A 21149-nucleotide genomic window follows, 5' to 3' on the forward strand; every position below is an offset into this window, starting at 1 on the left:
TTGTAAGTGAAACACAGTGCCAAAACATTGAGATAATTCTTGATCATTTTGTAGGTAAGGGAGAACACGTAAATTGGGGGAACCACATGTGCAAATTATAGGTGGAGTAGAAAGCCAAAGCAGCGCTAAGCACATATGCATTTTGTATGTCCATAAGAACAAAGAAGGGATAACTTCATGTGTGTTTTTATGTGGGTGAGTAAGCCAAAGCACAGAGAACCACGCATGTTTTTTGCAAGTGGAAGCAGGGAAACACATGTGTGCATTGCTTGAGCAGAGAAGGATATCAAAGTAGGATAACATAATATGCATATTGCATTCAGGGGAGAATACTTAAGCAGGGAGAACCACATATGCATTGAATAGCTAGGGGAGAAATTAAAAGGAGAGAAAGTCACATGCACATTTGGTAGGTGGAGAAGGCCGAAGCAGTGAAAACCCCGTGTGCAACTGAAGAAGAGGCCAAAGTACCAAGAACACCACAGGAAACTTGGAAGCGAAGGAAACAATTGAAACATAGAGAACCACACATGTATTTTGCTGGTGGGCGAACCATCAAATCAGTGTTAGGTATGTGTGCACTGTGTAGGTAGATGAAACAGAAATGACAATATTAGTCACACATATATCCTGTAGGCATAGTAAAGGCATGAGAAGGGAACAGCCAGAATACATGTTAGATAGAGGAGGGGGTCTGAACCGAAAACCCCTATGGCACCCGTGTCAATTTAACAGAAGCCGGAAAAATGTGGGCCTGACTTTCCTGGGCAACCATTGCCCTGCTGACTGCAGTCACCTCGATCTAAGTGGGACGTCCAGTTACTTTTAATCTGGCATGCTTGAAAAAGGCCCTGTGAAGAGGATTTCTGATTGCCTTTCGTCATTCTTAGGCACACGAGCCCTGAACCATATGACACTCATTGACTCATACACACATCATCATACTCACCCAACATTCCATGAGATGTAATTCACTCACCGTCAGCAGCATTGAACAACCATGCACATCACTCAACACAAGACTCAATAGTTAGCATGTAGAAAGTAAATTTATGGGCTGGCTAAAAAGCATCTACTCTCTGGTATAAAATACCCTACTACAGTGGTATGTAGAACAGGTGTTTGTCCCATCTAGGGAGTAACCAGAGAATTGTGTTGTGTCACCTAAGACCCACTCACATTAGTAATCGATGCAGGTATGTCATTTAGCTTGACACATGCCACGTTACTTGTATATTCGGGCTGACATTCTGTGCAAGAGCACTGTAGAATGGGGCATAAAGAAAACATACGTGGATTGTTAATTACCCTGTCTGATTTGTGGTTTCCCTTGTACCTCAGCTGATCAAGTTAGATAGATGTCAGATGAGAGTAAGCAAAAATTGAAGCCCTGAAGCCCGTTCTTTTAGGAACCAAGGGTGTTCTAACAAATGCAGTTGACACCAGTTTCACCCGATTCCCTCTGCACGAATATGCATCCCTGTGCATTTACAGTGCAGGTGGCGTGCCTGCAAGTGGGGCGTATAAAATTTTTTAAAATGCATGTGTCAGAGGCAAGCACAAATGGAAGCGCATTTTTTTCCCGCCAATAGACTTCCCATGTTCCCAAGTGTTCCTCATCCAATGTAAAAAATACATATTTCACATTCTCTTTACCAACAATGTCATCACTAATGTTACTGTATGTTAATGCACATTTTAGTACAATGTCCTAATTATACCTTCAAAAGTATATTCTCTATAGCTCAATTGACTAAAAGACTTTCTTTCTATGTAGTTTATTCAGAACACCCATGGCTTGCCTTTACGTTACCTCCTTAAACATACCCTTTTAGTTTTAATATTAGCTAACCTCTACTGACGACTGCATAGTTGCTGACGCTTGTCAGATTCTCTAAGTGCTGGGGTTATATCTAGTATACACATTGCACCAGTACAAGCTAACGATAAATAGCCATTTAATGTGTAACGTACCTTGTACCCTTTGCCGTTGTGATTCCTTGAATATGGGTAGAAGGCCCCTAGTTGTGTCCAGCGGGCGCATAATTCACGCGTTGAGTCTTGGAAGAAGCCGCAGATATCTGCTCCAGTCTATCACATGAAGGAACATATTTAACCATTGAGGACTGCACATAAAACTAACGATTGAAAATACATATTTCGAATGAGAAAGAATTAAAATAACTTACATACGAAATTCCAAAGAGGCTGAACTCCATCATGCCTAAAACAAACACAGCGACACATTGTAAACCATTTACATTATGTGTAAGAGCACCACTGTGCCATGTTCCAAGCAATATATTAAAAAGATGTATTTAATGAGGTAATATTAATTCTGTTGTGTACAAGGTAATAACTCGATAATCTTGTATTTCAGCATTCAAAGGACGTGTCAGAAGAACCTTTATTTTAATGTAGCATTTCAATGCAAGGAGTCATGAGTTAGCAATTGCACTGGGACATGGACAGCACATCTGGTTAGCAGAGCAAAAAAGGCTAATAAATATCCAGGTCTGCTTCATGAAGTGCTATACAAATGCCTGTACTATGATATGTTGTGTATGATTCTTTATAGAAACAGATATGGAAACAGGTATACGGTTACCTCTGTTATAGGTTAAAGTACAGGTAAGAAGAGAACGTTTGTAGAATGGATCTTTCCTGATGTAACCACATGGAAAGATGTAGGATTTTGAATAATGTAGAAAAATGCAGATGAATACTAACTGAAGGGCATGCACAGGACTCTTTGAGCCAATCAAGCGGCCTCCACCTGATGTAGCAAACTCCTGGAAAAGCTGGGCTCCTCCCAGCTTAGTCTCCACACTGAATCTGTTGGTTGTCTCCATGACCACCAAACGGGCTTCAGAGCTGCTAGAGGCACAGAAACTGCTCTCCTGAACAACAGTGAAGATCTGGTCTCTAACCTGATTCCAGCACTCCTTCTGTCCTCACGCTCCTTGATCGTTCCTCTGCCTTTGACACAGTCAACCACACCATCCTGGTCAATAGACTCCATGAGTACCTGGGTATCATGGAACAGGCTTTGGAGTGGTTGACCTCCTTCCGCTTGCACCACCCCCCTCAGGTCCAACTTGGTTACTTTCTCTCTGCCACCTATCTTTCCACCTGTGGCATTCCCCAGGGCTCTATCCTCTCACCCTGGTTTTTCAACCTCTACTTTGCCCCTTTGGCCTGCCTGATCTCTACATTCTCCTCTAACTTTTAGTGCTATGCACGACCCTCAGCTCTCCTTCAGTTTCCCCTCAGTCTCCTCCCCTCTTTCGCTCATTCCTGACTGCCAATCTGTGATTCAGGACTGGTGCGCCTCCAATGATCTCTACCTCAATGCCAGTAATTCAGAGTTCCTTCTCATTGGGACTCCTGCTCCTGCTTTTCCTCTCTCACTCTGGCCACCCTCCTTGGGCCCTCTTTGTTCACCTACCTGTGAGGCAAAAAGCCTTGCTGTCATCTTTGACTCCACTCTCTCTTTCTCTCCGCACATCTTGAATGTTGCCAAGAAGTCCCACTACCAGCTGCACCTCCTCAAAGGTGCTCTTCCCTTTCTCACCTTCCCCCAGAAGCTCATGGTCTCCAGCGCTCTGGTTTTCTCTAGGCTGGACTACTGTAACAGCCTCTTTCTCAATCTGCATTCTGCTGCTCTCCGCCCTCTGCAACTAACCCAGACCAGGAAGACTTCTCCTTGGGCTCAAGCCCAGGGACAGTATCTCTATTCAAGACACTTTGCATTGTCCACAAGGTTTTCTGGGTCAGAGCTTGCACTACATCCAACACTCTCTACCTAAATAGCTTCCATCTCCAGCCCTTTGCTCAGCTACCTTCAATTCTTTAAGGGTCAGACGCTTCTCCAAGCAGGGAGTGGGGTGTAGATATCTCTCCTCTGCAGGTGCCTCCCTCTGGAATTGCCTCCCAGGCCCTCTCAAACCTGAGCCAGACCAACTGAAGTTCCGGAAGCAGCGCAAAACTTTCCTCTTCTCCTATGCTTTCTCTCTCTCGCTCACCTGCTAGCCTACCTGTCTGCCGCACTGACTGGTTGCTTGGCCACCCTCAGAGTCTCACTGGGTACCAGGATTTCTCTTGATCAGTTACCCCCACACTGCCTCTGGGCTCCCACACACTTAGGGGCTGTAACTGTAACCTTTACAGTCCTTCACCTCCTTGCACTTAGCCAGATCTGTGCTGCCCCTGTGCTGCACGTACTCTGAGCATAGCTTCCCTTTTCCTGTCACTCTCCCTGGCACTTCCCCCCTCTCGCTTGCACTTCTCTTTCTCCCACTGCCCCCACCCCCTTTTCTCCTTTGCACTTCTCATTTTCGCACTTGCACAATCTGAAGAACATAAAGCCTAGTAATATCATTTGTCTCCTCCCTGTGTCTTGTCTTGCCTAAAAACACTTGTGTACAGGTGCGTTATAAATGACTTATCATATCATATCATGCCAAGCACTTCAATCTCAGCTGGAAAAGCTGTGGATCCACTCTACATCACTTAAGTAGTAATTATGAGGTTGGTGGTGAAACATCTGGAAATGGGCTATCTGATAAGTTATGGACCCCAGATTGACATATAGTGACAACAGGCATGGAATGGAGACTGGGTCGAGGAGTCGACCGTCGGCTCACCCATATGTCACTATGTACCAACGGAGCAAAATCCAGGCCCTGTTTCCTAAATCAGTATTGTGTGCAACCCTTTTACCTCATCTATACCCTCTCCCCTCCTCGAATTTACCTCCCCATGCTTTTGTATGCAGAGTGGTCGTCTTTGGGCTCAATGATAAAACTCAAAGAATTGAAACTCTCTGCAGATTTCCATTATTTAACCGTATGGTGCTCCTTTGCTTTTTATCTGCCATTCCTAGTTTGTCATCAATCAGTAGTAAAGATATGCTCCAAATTGGTCTTCCTTTATGGACAAGAGCAGAAAACTGTGCTCTGATAAATTTTGCTTCCCCTGCAATTGTCTTGTTGCTGTGTACTTGTGCGGATACATTGAAAGCCTTAGGTTTTAAGCTTATAGTATGCCGTGGCAAATCATATAGACGAGTCAGAAGTCAGGGATACCAGGTAAACTCAAACCTGGATGGTCCTAGTAGATTTGCCCCCATGCCCTTGTTAAGCTTGGCTATATGGCTCCCTGAATGTGTAAAATCGCTAGTTGAAATACAAGAGGCTATGCCCATATTGCAGCTAACGTCGGCTCAGCCAAACTACTTGCAATATGGACATCTTTCTTCTGAAAGAAACATGGCTAGAATTCCCCCTGATTATAGAGGGAGACACATTATACCAAGTTATAGCTAAAAGGGGCGCCTGGGGTAGGTCCTACTGGGGGGCTTGCGATCGTTAATAGCTATACAGTGGGCATTCATTACCGGGCACTCCCATTAACAAATTATTCCATGATGGAGGTCGAGTTAACCCTTCAAGGGGCAGAAAAGAAACTCAAAATGGTGATTGTGAACATGAATGTTAAGCCCGATACCCGTAATCTTGAAAACATTCAGGAAGCATTGGGTGTGCTTTTGACCATCGGCTCTGTGCAGGGGGATGAACAGATAATTTTAGTAAGTGGTGATTTAAATGTTAGATGTGCAGATGATAAAGTAAGCCCCCTACTTAGACATGTAACGCAAACATGGCAAATGATTAAAAAAGAAGCTAACTTTAAATGGATTAAATGGATAAAAAATGTTAGAACTTGAAAGCTTAGATGACTTCTTTTGTAATAATGCCTGCATGTTGAAAACCAGAGAACTTAAAATTTAACAAAATGGTTTCAGCGACCATGCTATTTTAACATTGACCCTGGTTCTTCATAAAAAAATCCAGGAAAACAAAAACTGTAGTAATAGGATCTTTGTTAATCATGCTGGTAACCCAATTATTTGGACTGCTAAACACGTCATAAGGGCAAATCAGTTTTTTAATAAGGTAATTGCCCAAGATAAGGGACGGGTGGCAGAAGTAAATGGAAATGAAATAAACATTTGGTTGGAAAACTTGACGTCTTATGCTGTAAAGGACAGAAGATAAAACTCGGTTATAATTGAAAATCAAACCAGTAAATTTGACATAGCTATCCGGGATGCTAAAGGTTTAATGAGAAGTAAATTAAGAAAACTCAATTTTGGAGGCACCACACTGAGTGCCAAAAGACAGCACGCCAAAGTAATAAAAGTTGAATATCTAGGATGTCTAAAACGCTGGCGTACCTCAACTAGAAACATTCACTGGCAAGACATGATTTGCGCCCTGCAGCGTAAAAAGAGCAGCCATATATGGAAGATCTTATCTCATGCAAAAGGGGATAGCCAGAGACATTCGTTAAATCCCATTGAGGAAGACGATTGGCTATGCTACTTGAGGGGCAGATTTAGAAATGACGAACCCCAATCTGGGGATAATAATGTTACTGGTGACTAGCCTCTGATGTTCACAGTAGAGGCTTTTGAACTTATCATCAAGAAGCTCAAGGGATCTCGAGCTCGAGGCCCATACGGGCTAACCAGTATAGTATTAAAGGAGAACCCAAACGGGTGGGCTTGATTCCTTTATGCCTTGTTTGGTAGAGTTTGTGAGGATGCGACAAATCCCAGAATCTTGGCAGCAATCTCTTCTCCTACCTATTTATAAGAAAAGTGATAGTCTGCTGCCTTAAAACTATAGGTTATTATCTCTACTGGGCGCAACTGGTAAGGTTTTCTCCACAGATATTGGGACACCTTCAATCGTGAGTAGAGGAAAAGGAACTGCTGCATTTTAGTCACACAGGGTTTCAACAGGGCTGTTCAGCCACACACAATGCGAGAGTCCTGGACAGCTTCATTAGAACAGCCTCAACTGCAGGAGTGCCCTTTTTATATGTTATTTTTATAAATTTTAGCACAGCTTTTGAAAGGGTAAACACAATACAACTAGTACCCAAGCCGCTGAAATTATTTTGCAAGCAGAAATTAATTCATCTTTTATCTGTTACGTGTTTCCAAAGATGGATATCACCTCAAAAGTTTCCCCATTCGGAATCTGTATGCAAGCATGAGGGACGATTTTTGCAAAAAATAGATATTTATTTTTATGAAAGATGAATAGAAAAAACATAGAAAAGATATTGAAAAACAATAGTTGAAAAAGGAAAAACTCTTAAAAATTATATATATCAGCAAACAAATTAATATTGTCAAATACAGGTAGACTAAATCAAAATGACAAAAAGAAACTGAATTGCAATGAACGGCAGAGAATGTGCTCAATACGTTTTTGAAAGTTTTTCAGACCTGCAAACAAGAGTAATAAAACTGGAAAACAAATTTGAAAATTGTGTCAAACAAAAAAGTATTGAGCACATTCTGTGCCGAAAATTGTTTCAAACAAGTTTTACATGTTACATTTATGTGTAATTCTATTTAGTACCGTCTGCCCCGGAGTGACAGATAGTTGTTAATGAACTGAACATTTCCAGTGCTACAAAATAGTGCTGATTATCACTATTGTTTAGTAGCCTAACACATTTTCGCTCTATGTCTTCACTGGCAGACGTACTGAATAAACCATGCAGGAAATGCTCCCTTTCAGTTAGGTATATACGGACATTTCTTACTTGCTGTACATACAAGTTTAGACTTGGCGGAGGCATCTCATACTTTTTTATTTGTTTCGAACTTCACTTTGCCCAATCTTAATTTTAAGATGGACCTACAATGCTTAATTTCCTAGATAATGAAGGCTTAGCAAAAATCTAGATATAGCCAAATTCTCCTGTAAAATTCAGATTTGGCATGTTTTACCGTAACGGAAAAAAACATGGCTGAAAAAAACCATAGCAGTTGTGAACGAAAATACGGCTTAGTCATTACGGTAAAACAACCCAAAACAAATACATTACCTGCTACCACCCCACCTTACTTACTTTGCGCCAGCACACTTTGTTGTGTACCGCTGACTCGCTGTGTCCCTGCGACACCGATCGGGAACTGGCGTCTTCTTTTCTTTTTTTACTTCATGCAAACGGCTGCGGGGGACACTCCCGCTACCCCCGCTGACATTATAGTGAACAAGGCTGCAAGGGACACCTCTGTAGCCCCGGTTACCCTTGTTCACTATAATGCCACCAAATGCAAGATTGGGTCAACATTTTCAGCCATTCAGAATATTCGTACAGCCGAAATGGACCAAATCTCATATTCAGTAATTTAAGTTCGTTCTTTTGGGGTAAACCCTAAAATTCTACTTACAGATTGAGTTGCATCTCCAAAAATTCCCTTTCAGACATTCTCGCTCAGGCATAAGGTCATGTCAGACTGCTGTTCACTGTAAAAGGCCTTTGAACCTAGTTTAGCATTGATGCACAACACAAGGGTTACTGGGGAGAGGCTGCATGTAATATTGGAAGGGATCTGTGTCAACTGGGGTGGTGACTTGATGGTTCTGTGATTTATTTGCTACAAACTTCAGACTCAGATAATTAATTTCTTTCACCCTCAGAAGGCTAATGGTGCTTAGATGATATCTCCTACTTATTTGGACATTATCCCACCTAAAGAACACAGCTTTTATGATCTGGGTGTGAATAATTAACTGAATGTAAAACAATCAAGCTGGCCTGGAAATGCTGCCACTGAGAATATTGTAGCCCCTGAAATATTTCTAAGACAGGTTGACACTTTCACCAGAGGGCAGCCCAACTTTTTCATGCTGACATGTCCCACTGCTCAGTAAGAGAAACTTCAGATAACAGCTCTAAGTTTTAATGGCCAATGATCAATGTCCCTCTTGGCCTGTCGTGATATTTTGAATTGCGTTTTATTTTTTTAGGTGTAATTTCAATCAAATATGTTTCAGTCAATTAATGTTTACTTTTTCTGTGTTTTGAACCTTATTTTCTTGACCACTTCACTTTGTTGCATTGCGAACTCTGTTTTTAGAAAAAACGTGTTGCCTGTTGAAGAAATCTGCTACCAACTGTAAATGTTATCTTGTTCAAACGAATCCCTCTGGAGCTGGCAGTTAAGTTACTTCTTTATTTAGTTTCAGTTACATATCTCCTAACATCTAAATGGACACACCAGCACCCAGCCCCGAGGAAGGCCAGTCCCAGCTAACACTAATAGTACCTTGGATGGAGAAACACTCTGACATGACACGGCATCACCACACAAACACGGTCAGGCCAAGAGGAAAGGCACACCAGATACTTCAGTAAACAAGTAATTACTTTAAAGGTTCCATTGAATTGCCTTTGCTGTAAGACATTCACTATTATTTTGATATAAATTAAGTCTTGTCCTTGAGGCATTTTTTTTTTCTCAGTGGACACTCCACTATCTCCTGATCCACTGTGCCATATACGTTGTAGGAAGCCGTATGCCTTCGATGCAGATCATTTCACAGGTTATGTCATATTCTACCAGATGTAGGAATATTCTGTGTCCAACTGGCTAGAAGTGTTTTCCCCAAGATCTAACATGAGAGGCTTCCATGATTTTTTAAATTAATGTGTTTCTTAGTAAACTTTGAGACAGGGCTCAGCGCTGTGATCATGGCTGTGCAAACGAATTCAGGTGGCCTTAAATACGCAACTGGCCATACGCAACTGGCTGCAACCATAGATTCTAAAGAGAAAAAACAATATTCTGTGAAATAATGGGATTCATCGTAAATAAGTGAAGTTAGTGGGCCCATATTATGAGGGCCTTATACATCTGGCAAATATAGTGTGCAATCCATTTCCCAAAGATCCACCCAATTACGGCAATTTCATTTAGTAGTGAAAGACACCTTTGAATACAATGGTCCTCATTAAAACATCAGTGGTAACCAATGGCGCTATCAGCACCATGGTTGCTGCCGGTATTGTAACGAGTCCGCCAATAGTAAATGGGGAAATACTGCCCCATTCCAAGGTTGGCGGGGCGGTCATTCCCAATTTACTATTGGCCCTTCCCCATTCCCATTTTTGCCCCATATGGCTCAATGGGACTGGGGAAGGCGGTAATTACGGTACCGCAAATTGCTGTACCGTAATTACCTCGGAAGTCCCTTTGCGGGTCCCTACTTAAACGGCTGGTCCAGACCAGCCGTTAAGGTCGGGAGCCGCAAAGGGACCTCGTAATCAGGCGTTAAGGATTTAACTGCGCCAACACCTTTTACGGCGCCGATAAACCCTTAACGCCAGGGTGGTAATGTCTTTTGATAGCTTTATATGGTAAAACATGAATGTGCTGAAAACATAGCAAACATGAAGTAAAGGATCACATACCTATAATTGATGTCTCCATCTGGTTCCAGGCAGCTGTGTTATCACCAAGCCAGTGCCCTGCCCATCGCCCACTGGATGGATATGATGAACGAGTGACAACAATGCCTCTTTCCCCTGTTGTGTTTAACAAGGCACTGGTGTGACAAAGAGGGACATGCAGTTAGGTGCTTAGGCTGTTAATGTGAGAAATAACTTATCCCAACTACAATCATTTGCAAATGCGGATCTGAATGTTTTAATTCTTCCACACAATCACTACCCGACTGCTCACTGGCAATCACCAGCTGTCTCCCATAAACAAAAGGAACGTCTGAAACCAATGTAACATGAACTCTACTGAACTGAGCAGAACAATGAATGAACTCTTGATATCATGTTTTGAAGTTTTAACTGTGAAAATGGTGACATGCATTGGTGTGTATAACTTTTGCGGAGTGTCAAGTAATTAAATACATATGCAGGACATATTACACTAAATATATATTATTGTACCAGCAGTTCCCCATGCATTTTCTAACTTTCTTACCCGGGGCCCATTGCCCATTTGGGGAGACAACTGTGCAGCTGTTCTTTACGCGTTGGAGTGTGAATTCGTCAGTTTCTCGATCTGATTCCGTTACCACCTCTTCTGACTCCTGGTCGAAGTCAGTTTCGTTGGTGCCTTCTGCGTTCGGTTGATCTTCTCGGGCACCGCCTTCCATGTGTGAGTCCTCCCGCGTGGATGTGGGCTGCTCTTCACTTTGCGTTTCTACTGCAGCCTCTTCAGGGTAAAATACGTCGTCCTCAGGGGTGGTGTCCGTTCCACGAGCCTTCTCATCGATTGAGGTTACCTCTCGGTTCCCTTCTTTCCTGTGCGTGTCCGCCTGTGAGGGCCCAGGGTGGGCTCCGTCTCTTGGCTTTCCCAAAGTGTCATCTGACAGGAGACATGCTTGCGCGTCCAACTGTTCCTTCTGGGGAATCCTTGGTATATTCTCGAGCCTTCTGCATTTAGCCTGCGGCCAGCATTCCTGAAGTGCTTGGAGGATTTCAATGTCAGAGAGTTCCTCAGTGTTTCTGTTTCTATGTGTGAGCGCAGGCTTGAAATAGTGTTTTAGATTGAGACTCGTTGGAGGGTTTTTTATGCGTCTTTTCACTGATGCCATTTGTGAAGGTCGCTCACCCTCTATGCCTCCTTGATTTTTTTGAGATGTCACTCGAGACCGTCTGTGGTTTCCCAAACCTCCTTTCCTCCTTGGCTTGGTACTTTTTGTGCATACGTTGTCATTTCTTTTTCTTTTGGCTTTCTTCGTTGTTATTTTTAGTGAAAGCACTTCTGATTCTGTCGGGGCTGTTCTCTCCTCCGTTCCGTCCTGGAGGCAAGCCACTGAACCAGTGACCTCCTGTAATGCTGAAGCGTGAACCATCGCCTGTACCGATAGTACTGCTCTCGAGTTGTCTTTACTGCCAGCGGGAGGAGCGCCCTGCAGGTCCTTTCCGCGCTCCTCTTCGGCGAGAGAGCAGGCGGCGCTGGAGTCTCTCTCCTCTCCCTCCCCAGCGCCCGCCCCTGCTCTAACACTGAGCCTGTTCCTTCCTCCCTCCACTGCAGCCGGGCTCTTCGTGCCCGACAGGACCCTCATCTGCTCCAAGACCTCCAATGTCCTACGGCAACAGTCCTCTCCTTCGCCCGCCCCCTCGGTCGCCGGAGCGACCGGGGCGAGGCCCCCATTTCGCTCCACCCCAGACAGCTTTGTCTCCTTGACGGCCCCCGCCGGCTCCTGAGTCGGAACTCCCGAAACCAGAGAGGTGTGTTGCGGGGGACGAGGTGGATGGCGGGTTGGAGGGGGTGAGTTTAGGCTGCCCGCTGTAGCTTGTGGTAGTTGTGTGGTCCCTACGCCGGCCCTGTGCCCGATTCCTTGTCTCCTCCATGTCTCCTCCCTCCATGTGCCCTTGGAGGGACTGGTGTGAGTTTGTTGTAAGTTCCTTTACGCTCACCTTTCTTTACTGGAGCGGTCTTCGGAGCGAGGGGATGTCCGGGGAGAGCACTCTCAGAGCCTGTTCGAGATCGAAGGCTTTTCAGTTGACCGCTGTCCTCTCCGTCTTTGCCGTCTTCTCCGACAACCTCCTGGAGGTGAGGTGCTGGTGCTGGCGACGCCTTTCCACACATGACGAGTCTTGTAGCCCTGACAGCCATGACTGCAGGACTGCTCTCACTCAGCTTACACTCCGCGACCACTCCGCGGTGTGAAGCGGTATAAATTGGGCTCCTCCTTCCTTCCACCGATAGGACTGTAGACAGACTGCAGACTGCAGGACTGCTCTCACTCAGCTCACACTCCCCACTTTTACATACTTGCAGTTGACCCTTTAAGTGGATGGGTACTTGTCCGAACAGGAGGACACACCTTCTCGGTGAAGCCACCAAAGCCTGGAATGACCTGCCCCTTGAGCTACGTGGAACTGCTGATCACCTCACGTTCCGATGGCAAGTGGGCACGTAGGACAAAATATCCAACGTCGCACATTACTCTACCAAATCATTTGTCACCCTTATGCAGCGCACGCATGTCTTCCATTTGTCTTCCAAGTGATCCAACAAAAAACAGTTGTAACTTGTCAAATGGAGTTTGCATTAAGACTTTTACACAATATTCAGTTGAAACTGCATCTGTTAACATTCATGGGTACAGACTATAATGTTATCCTTGATGAAAAGAAAAAAAAAGTGATGGATGGGTAGAAAGCTTTGGTAATAATATAGCAACGTCTTTGTAAAAGATTACTTATAAGATATTTAACATAGTCTGCAGATTCATAACCAGAGTGCATAGGAATATCTTCACTATTTTGGGAAGATTGAATAAGCATCAATATTTGTTATCATCCTGACATCTGGGGTTGGGCTTCTGTTAAAAACAAAGAGCCTCATTACAAGTATGGTGGTGCGGTACAAAATGGTGGTAACAGAGTGTTAATTCTGTTACTGCCGCATTACCACACCACTATGCTATAGGTTCAGCGGAGAAGTGGAGGATTTACCTCCAGAAAAAAAGTTGGAGGTAAATCCTTTGCTATACTACCAAATATCAACAAATTGGCATAATTACCACTGGCGTTAATTCCGCTGAAATTTCCATGGAGTCCTATGAACTCCAATATATGGGGATCAACATGGATTACCACCACTTGTTATCTGACACTAAACTTGCTGGACCAATTGGCTTTAAGAGGAATTCCGTTTGGTGGTATTCCACTAATTTACCAGCAGAATACTATCAAACGTGTAATGAGGCCTAACCTTTCCACTTCCAATCTGTGAAAAGACTTACTGATTTTGCCTCAGACCAGTTTGTTTATGTTTATGTTTATTGAATTTAGCCAAAACGCTTTACAATATAACAACAGGTACAAGAGTGAGAGAAGCATATTTACAAACATGAACAGGTCGTTAGAACAATAAGTTGAACTATTTACAAGGGGGGGGGGTAGCAGAGGGTAGAGGAGGGGGTAGGTGAAGGGAGTTACAGTTTAGAATTTGAGATAGGGGAGGGGAAGGGAGTGTGGGAGGGGAAGGGATGGGGGAGTGATCTGCTGTCCTCATTGCCCTTAAGTAGTATTTGTTACCAATTTAAGGTCGGATGGAAGGAGAGAGAGAGGAGTTTGCGAATAAACTACCTACACAGCTCTCACACTTCTACAAACCAACAGTGATCCCATTCTTAAATGTAAGAGACAGTTAAGATATATACCTCCTTAACCGTTTGTGGTAACATGGGACAAGAGAAGGCTATACTCCCATGAGGGGTGTTAATATGATTCAGTAGCAACACAAACAAAAAAGTAGAAGAGCCAAAAATAAAGGGAATGTCCAATCCTGGATCTATAGAAATGTATATAATTTAACTAAACACACTGTCTGGAAGAAAAATGTATAGTAAAAACACTGTGCAAAACCCAACCCTGTGGTAAGAGCAGAGAATATGCAAAAGATAGAAGATGCAGCACTCTGGGTGATGAAGGAGGGGAGAAAAAGGCAATCAATAACACCAATGATAGTAAAAAGTAATTAAACGTTCTGGTTTACAAATGTATCCAAGCTAAGGCACCACTGTATCTATCCTCCTCTATCCAACACTACAAGCCATTACGTAATCTCTGCTCTGCCACCTCAACTACCTCTGTTGCTCCTTGCCCTCCATGTGCTTTCTCTTGCGTTCACTCTTTCTCTCTCCTTGCTCCAAATTCTCTTCCCCTGAACATCCAAGAAATACTCCACATGGATTTGGTCAAAACCAAACTAAAATCCTACGTCCTCGCCTCCGAGTTACCCTCTTGACCTACTTCTCATATGCCTTTTAGCTAACATTTTACCTGGCATCTATCATGCCTATGTCCCACACTTTTTCCACATCCAGTCTAGCACTTCATCATTCATGATCCGATCCCGAGCACAGCTGGCCGTACTGCCTATCTGCACTTAAAAATGGTGGTTGTCCTTAATCTATATATGTCTGCATATGTATTGTCCTGTGATTATTCTGTCATGCGAATCCACCCATTATGCCCAGTGGTAACAAGGGAGATACCATTTCATGTCAGAATTCTCTTTATAATAGTATACCAACATCAGTTTGACAAGGCTGAGTAGAATGCAGTCTATCCTGAATAGCAACAGTAGTGCTACAAACCAGCAGAAGTATACTCAACGCGCTGTATGCTCCTAGATGCCTGTATCAGCGTTGTATTAGCAGAGGTAGCTACATTGATTCATACAACCATTTATAATATCAAAGCGCTTAGCAGTTTAACCCCTTAAGTGCAATGGACAAGTGTGCTCGTCCTTTTTGCATAGACTTGGTTAAAGCTCAGCAGTTAAGGGGTTAAGCAAGCTTACTCATATAATATATGCATGCATATATGTATGCATGCATGCAAACATGTTTATGTATGTAGTTTTGAGCAGGACAGTGCATGAACCCCATATGCATACATGCTATATGAGTAGTCCGTGAGAAAGAGATAGACATTTTGGCAAGATGCTTCTGAACAACTGGTTAGGAGCTGATAATTTAGCAAATCGCTAACAACTGATAATTTAGCAACTTGCTAATAGCTGATAATTTAGCAACTTGCTAAAGAGGAGGTACTTCTCAAATTGTTTATATACATCATACAAATTAGGGGAGGAACTTCCATGTTATACAGGCTAAAATCAGAAGCTTTAATTCTGCCCATTGAATGGCAGCATTTTCATTGTAAGGGAATTTCCAAACTAGCAAACTAGAAATATACTTCCAGCACTTATAAAATTCGTTGGCTGGCTTGCTGTGGTGATGTTATTCTGAGACCCTGTCAGAGATTACATTGGGTGTATGCTTTAAGCTGCACCTTTGAGTCATGGTGGGAGAGAATTGCATTGGGGTCTGCTTTTCTGAATAATGTGCAACACATCTGGTCTCTTTTTGATTGATGCAGTGAATTGTGCTTTGCAATGTATATTATGATGATATTGACTGAAATACAGTGATTATTTTATTGATGCTTTATTGATTTAAACATTCGGTTTAGTTTGGTAACCATAGAGTAGGTTTTGAAATGTTTCATGTAGTGTTGCTCTATGTGCGAATTGTATTTGGACTGTGATATTCCTTTGCAGAAATGCAAAGGCTGTACAGGTATTTGTGACTTTGTCAAAATAAATGTGATTTAACCCCATGTGCTGTCGCACAGGGCTTTGTGTTGACTTGCTTTTGAAGCCCTATGATTAGAGGTGTAGATTGATTGTATTGTAGAAGATGAGTCTTGTCACCTATCAAACATATGTGCATATAGTGAGATAATTGGAGGATCGTTTAAAGATGGCACATTTGTTGGAACAATATGTTGATTGAGCTCAAATGCAATAAGGATTTATATGTTTAAATAAATAGGCCAATCTTGACTCTGAGTCTTTGGTGCAGTGAAATGCTCATTAACAACACTGCGTCATGTGATGCTTATTATGCCTCTTTCCCTGAAGTCTTTCTGTTCTGCATTCAGAGCTACAGGAACTGTCATGGATGTATTGCAGAACTCGTCAGTAAGTTATCAGTTTTGGAGGTTGTACATTGACAGAGCTATGCTGTGCAATTGAGCTGGGAAGGGAAATACACTTTGAGTTCCCAAACCCAATATTGAATCAATGTTCCAAGATCATAATAAACACACTGAAAACAATGAGAGAAGATGTCCTCTGGGTTCTGTTTCAATAGCTGGTAGTTCTCTGTCGCATAAGAAGGGCACTAGACCTTACCTAAGCCAAGAGCTGGGTAGGGATCCCCTTTAAGGTCAGAGCCCTTACTCTAGCCTGGGTGATCCCAAAGGACATGCAACAGTTCCATTTACTCCCCTCCACAACCTGGTCAGAATGTCCCTCAATCTCACCCCATTGTAAGAAGCTAGTGGGTACACGTCAGATGTGATTTCTTATCTATTGTGTGTTCCTTTGTGATCAAAAGATCATTGTTCCGCCCTGAAATAAATACATAAATAATATATATGTTTGCATGAAAAGGGATAAATGGTGCCCTAGCCAGTCTCTCTAACCCAAAAATGGACCAGTGGCAGTTACCAGTCAATAGTGCCCTTTTGTTTCCCTTGGCAGTTCAACAACAGTGAACATGGATTTTAGTTGCTGTTCAAAGTGGCTTCAGTGCGATGGTCGCATTGTTCTAGATGAGAAGCAGCATCAAGCAGGGGTCGCACAAGAGCTTGTTACTTTTCAAAGGCAATGATTTAAGAAGGACTGACTATGAGGCCCATCAGTATGACGGCAAATATTCTAGTGACTGGTTGTGCTGTTCTACATGATGAAGTACTCAAGGGGCTGTGGATCATGAGGACCACCAGGGTCAGTGCTATGGTCGACTAAACAATGAATATGATGGAAATTGGATGCAAAGTTCAGTTTCAAATGGTTCGCTGGGGGGGGTCCGATGCTCAGCTTGATGATCCAACATGGTTGGTTCGATTGGCAATGAAGATCAGCAGCAAAGATGCTTTTGGGTTAAGTTGCAGTTCAAAGGTGGCAGATGTTATAAAGAACATGTTGTTCAAGCAAAATCACTGATATGTTCAGGTAGCATGGTGTGGCAATGAACAGGTTTGAACCTGCATATCGAGTTTGGAGAACTTTGTGAGTGCCAAAGGCAGCTCCAGTGGTTCCAGGTGGCTAAATGTGGTTCAACAGGGTCAAATCAATGTTTGACTTAATTCGACAACAGAAAATGTGGGAATCCTGGCTCTCCTTGTGCACAGGTGAGGTGAGTCCCTATCAGGTATCACAGGGGCAAGTATAATCCTTGTTCTTGGGTTTCAAAAGCAAGGGAGGCTGGTGCGCACTATCAGGGGTCCTTCAGTACAATGAGGTCCTCAGCAGTGTAGCTGGCTGAGAGGTAGATCTTGTTCCAGTATCAGGTGCACCCCCAATGTGCATGGGGGATGGGCAGGGAACAGAGCTCATCTCAGACTTGGACTCTCATCTTCACCTCACTCATGTGATTCAACAAAATAAACACTGCTTTAAAAGTCCAAATCCAAATCATGTCCTTAGAACAAGTTGGTTTGACTTCTGATGTCACACACAAAGTGCTTCGTGCTAGAGGAAGTGAAGGGGTCAGGAAGGAACGACAGAGGCAGAAAGAAACAATATGGTGGAACCTTCCTCCAACTGTGAGGAGCTCCTTCTGTCTACACTACCCATGCCCACTTCCCTTTTCAATGGAATCAAAGGCTGTTTTGGTATGCAGCACAAAATTGGTAGGCTACAACTTTTGTGAATGGGTGAACCCTTTGGTTCCTGTTTCAATGACAGCTTCCTTTGCAGTGGCTGTTTCTCTGGGGACGGTGTTACCTGCCCTCACAATGGAATATGGGGATAGCTCAGGGGCAGCCCTTTTGCCTTGGAAGCAAAACAATGCAGTGCAACACAGGTTCGAATCCCGATCTTGAGCTTAAAAAACAATCTCTCTTATTAAGCGTGTTATGAAAGAACAATTATATATATAACAAAGAGAGGCAATCTACAATCTACAGTTTCACTGGCAGCAGCAAGGGCGGCATGGATGGGGGTATACACATATACCTTCCACAGCTGTGCTGTGAGCACAGTGCTAACACCTATGTGATATCAATTGAATGTGGCTGTGATCATTATGAAAAATACCATCCACAATACAGTCAAACTACCTTAACTGACGTATTGCTTATATTTAATGTTTAAAGTGCCACCCAGGACAGTACACTCAGAATTATGAGGTGCCCATCATGAATGAAACCCCTGCACATCAGTGACTTTTGCTGTCACTGCAGCTGTCAAGAGGGCACCTGGACCTCCTCTGTTCCATAGGAGAGGGTGTTGGGGGTGTGAATCAGGAAAGATATTCAGCCAGGAACAGGTATGTACCATACCTATGACATGGAGTTTTTGGAGAGGGGTGTCTGTTCAGCAGGTCAGCCTCTCTGAGACAGAATTACCTTAATCATTTTATGTTTAAATAAGACATAGTAAGACATCTATTGCGTTTGTGTTCACCATGCTCTTGGCATGCAGTCTGAATGTGTTTCAGGCTCAGCTTTTATCAGTATTCTGAAGAGGGTGGCGTCAAAGAATTGGAGAGTGTTGTCAGAACAGTCAGACACTTTGTGGATATCAATGTGTATTCGCTGTATGATGTGCTGTTTTGGCACATGAACCTGGGAGTATATCTGCGCTCTTGTGCTTGATAAATCGTCAGAGGTTCTTGGCAAGAGCACCCACTGCGGAAGTAGTAGTGGTTGGGTTCTCTCTGTTGAATGTTCACACATCCATCACACTGAGACTGCGTTCTTCCAGTGTGATCTAAGCTTCCTGCATTCCTCCCCTCTACAATCCCCACACTGCAAGTCTATGGTGAGAGCTCAGAACAAAAGTGATGGGCCAGTCCCAACTTTACTGTCAGTCAGCACTGAGGTGGTTTACAGAAATCTGTTACAGTAACAGGCTTATTTCTGTGTCCATGTTGATAAGGGATAGACAGACAGGTGGCCTTACTTTGAGGTAGGTGTTCGATACCCCCAAGCTGCCCAGGAACCTAATCGGAAACATGAGCAAAAATATTTTGTTCGAGTAAGGTGCCAAGGAGATGTAACAATAAGCCTGGCAGAAAAATCCATTATGTTCCAACATGTAAGTGTAGCAGTCCATCATCAACTGATGGCTTACTTAGTGAAATCTATCTGGCAGAACCGAAAGCAAGGAAAGGCAGCAAAAGAAGGGATGAGACTTAAGACCTCTGATCAAATTGAGCAAATCACAGACTAGAAAGGAGAGAAAGACTCAGCAAGCATGGGCATAAAATGTCATGTTAGTACAGCCGTGGATCATTGCAAAATGATGTGCACTTGTTAGGGAGCCTTTTATAGAGTCCACTGTGTGTCATGCTCTGGGCCATCCAGAAAGAGCCACACACTCGTTTGGATTTCACATGCAAGGTTGGAATCGGCACCTGCTGTCAGGGATCACGAAGAGGCACTAACAGTAGATTCAAAGGAATCAGACTTGGATGCCAGCTTTGAAGAACACTGGTGAAGAAGGATGTGTGAAGCAGTGCATCCAGCAGCAGACGAGGAGTCATGATTTGGCACCACTGAAGTCACAAGAGGCGAGAGACCAGGTGATGCAGTGGTGCATAGCAAGTTGCAACACCTATCTGTTACAGTGACTGTGTTATATACTACTGTCAGAATAGTGGTCAGCAGTTGGCCTTTCACTGTGACACGTTGATCTTGGATTTTTATAGAAAGAAGCACCATATATATATATATCTGTGTTCATGTTTAATGAGTAATGAGTGAAATGAAAAAAGAGGTATCATTTTCCAACTATTCCTATATATATTGGTTTTAGATGTCACTAAACTAACTGAGCAAAACAGCTAACTTTTTTTATTTTTGTATACATGTATTTATGTATGTATTTTACAGGTGTTGTTTACTTTAGTAGCCCTTGCTTGGGGTCACTACTTGCCAGAGGTCGAGGGTTGTGGATATCTCTTTTTTTAAAAATGGTTAAACATAATGACAGAGGTGTCTGATGAAGTTTGGGAGAGGTGTGGTTTTGAACCAGCTGTTAAAAAGAGAGTTACTGAGAGATGTCCGAAACCCTCCAGGAGGGGTGATTAGCATATACGCACAGAAAAAGAGAAATAGAACCAGGCAGGTTAACATGAGGAGTCAATGTGGAAATCAAAAAGGCACAGAGATGATACAATTACTGACATTCTTGCACACACAATCTTGGGCCCGATTTACAAAGCGTTTTTCAGTTCGATTTTTCCCTCTGAATACCACTTTGTAAATCAGGCTGCTTGAATGTTAGTTTCTTTCACTTTCATCTAACTCCTGTTTACCAGTTTTGCATTAAAAAAAAATCCCCCAAAAAAACTCGCTTTTTATATGAATACATTTGGTGAGCATGCATTTCTCAGTTTGTTTATCAGAATCCAATAGCAACTTCTTTCAGATTGCTAAACACGTTTGCACACACGAACAAGTGTTACATGTTTCTCTTTGCAATGCATTCATGAGCGTCAGGGGTGGTGTTGGAATCCTTCATGGTGGAAATTGATTCTTCTTAGAATTCTTTTAATGGAATCAATTAATCTCGTTTAGAAAAATACACACATTTAACATGCCAAAATGAACAACAACTTACTCATAGGTTGGCTTTGTTTGTGACCATCCGTAAAGACTATGCACATCATAGTGTCTCAGCAGAGTCCCATCTGGCATTTTCTGTTGACTTTCCATGCATATCGTTTTGTGACTTAGGCCCAAGTGCCTTGATTCTAAATCTAGATTTGAAACAAACAAGT

General features: G+C 43.0%; 1 protein-coding gene across 1 annotated transcript in view; it reads right to left on the reverse strand.

Annotated features, from left to right (window-relative positions):
- Positions 1-21149, reverse strand: part of SI (sucrase-isomaltase) — a 1019699-nt gene that overhangs the window by 85335 nt on the left and 913215 nt on the right. Inside the window, exons 59-62 of the mRNA XM_069618482.1 lie at positions 20990-21128; positions 10282-10415; positions 2190-2224; positions 1975-2091 (exon numbers count right to left, since the gene is read on the reverse strand). Of these exons, the coding sequence (XP_069474583.1) occupies positions 1975-2091; positions 2190-2224; positions 10282-10415; positions 20990-21128 (425 nt within the window). The remainder of the gene's footprint in view (positions 1-1974; positions 2092-2189; positions 2225-10281; positions 10416-20989; positions 21129-21149) is intronic.

The sequence above is a fragment of the Ambystoma mexicanum genome, chromosome 10 (genome assembly GCF_040938575.1).
Source record: "Ambystoma mexicanum isolate Mex_15411 chromosome 10, UKY_AmexF1_1, whole genome shotgun sequence".
In the NCBI taxonomy this organism is placed as follows: domain Eukaryota; kingdom Metazoa; phylum Chordata; class Amphibia; order Caudata; family Ambystomatidae; genus Ambystoma; species Ambystoma mexicanum.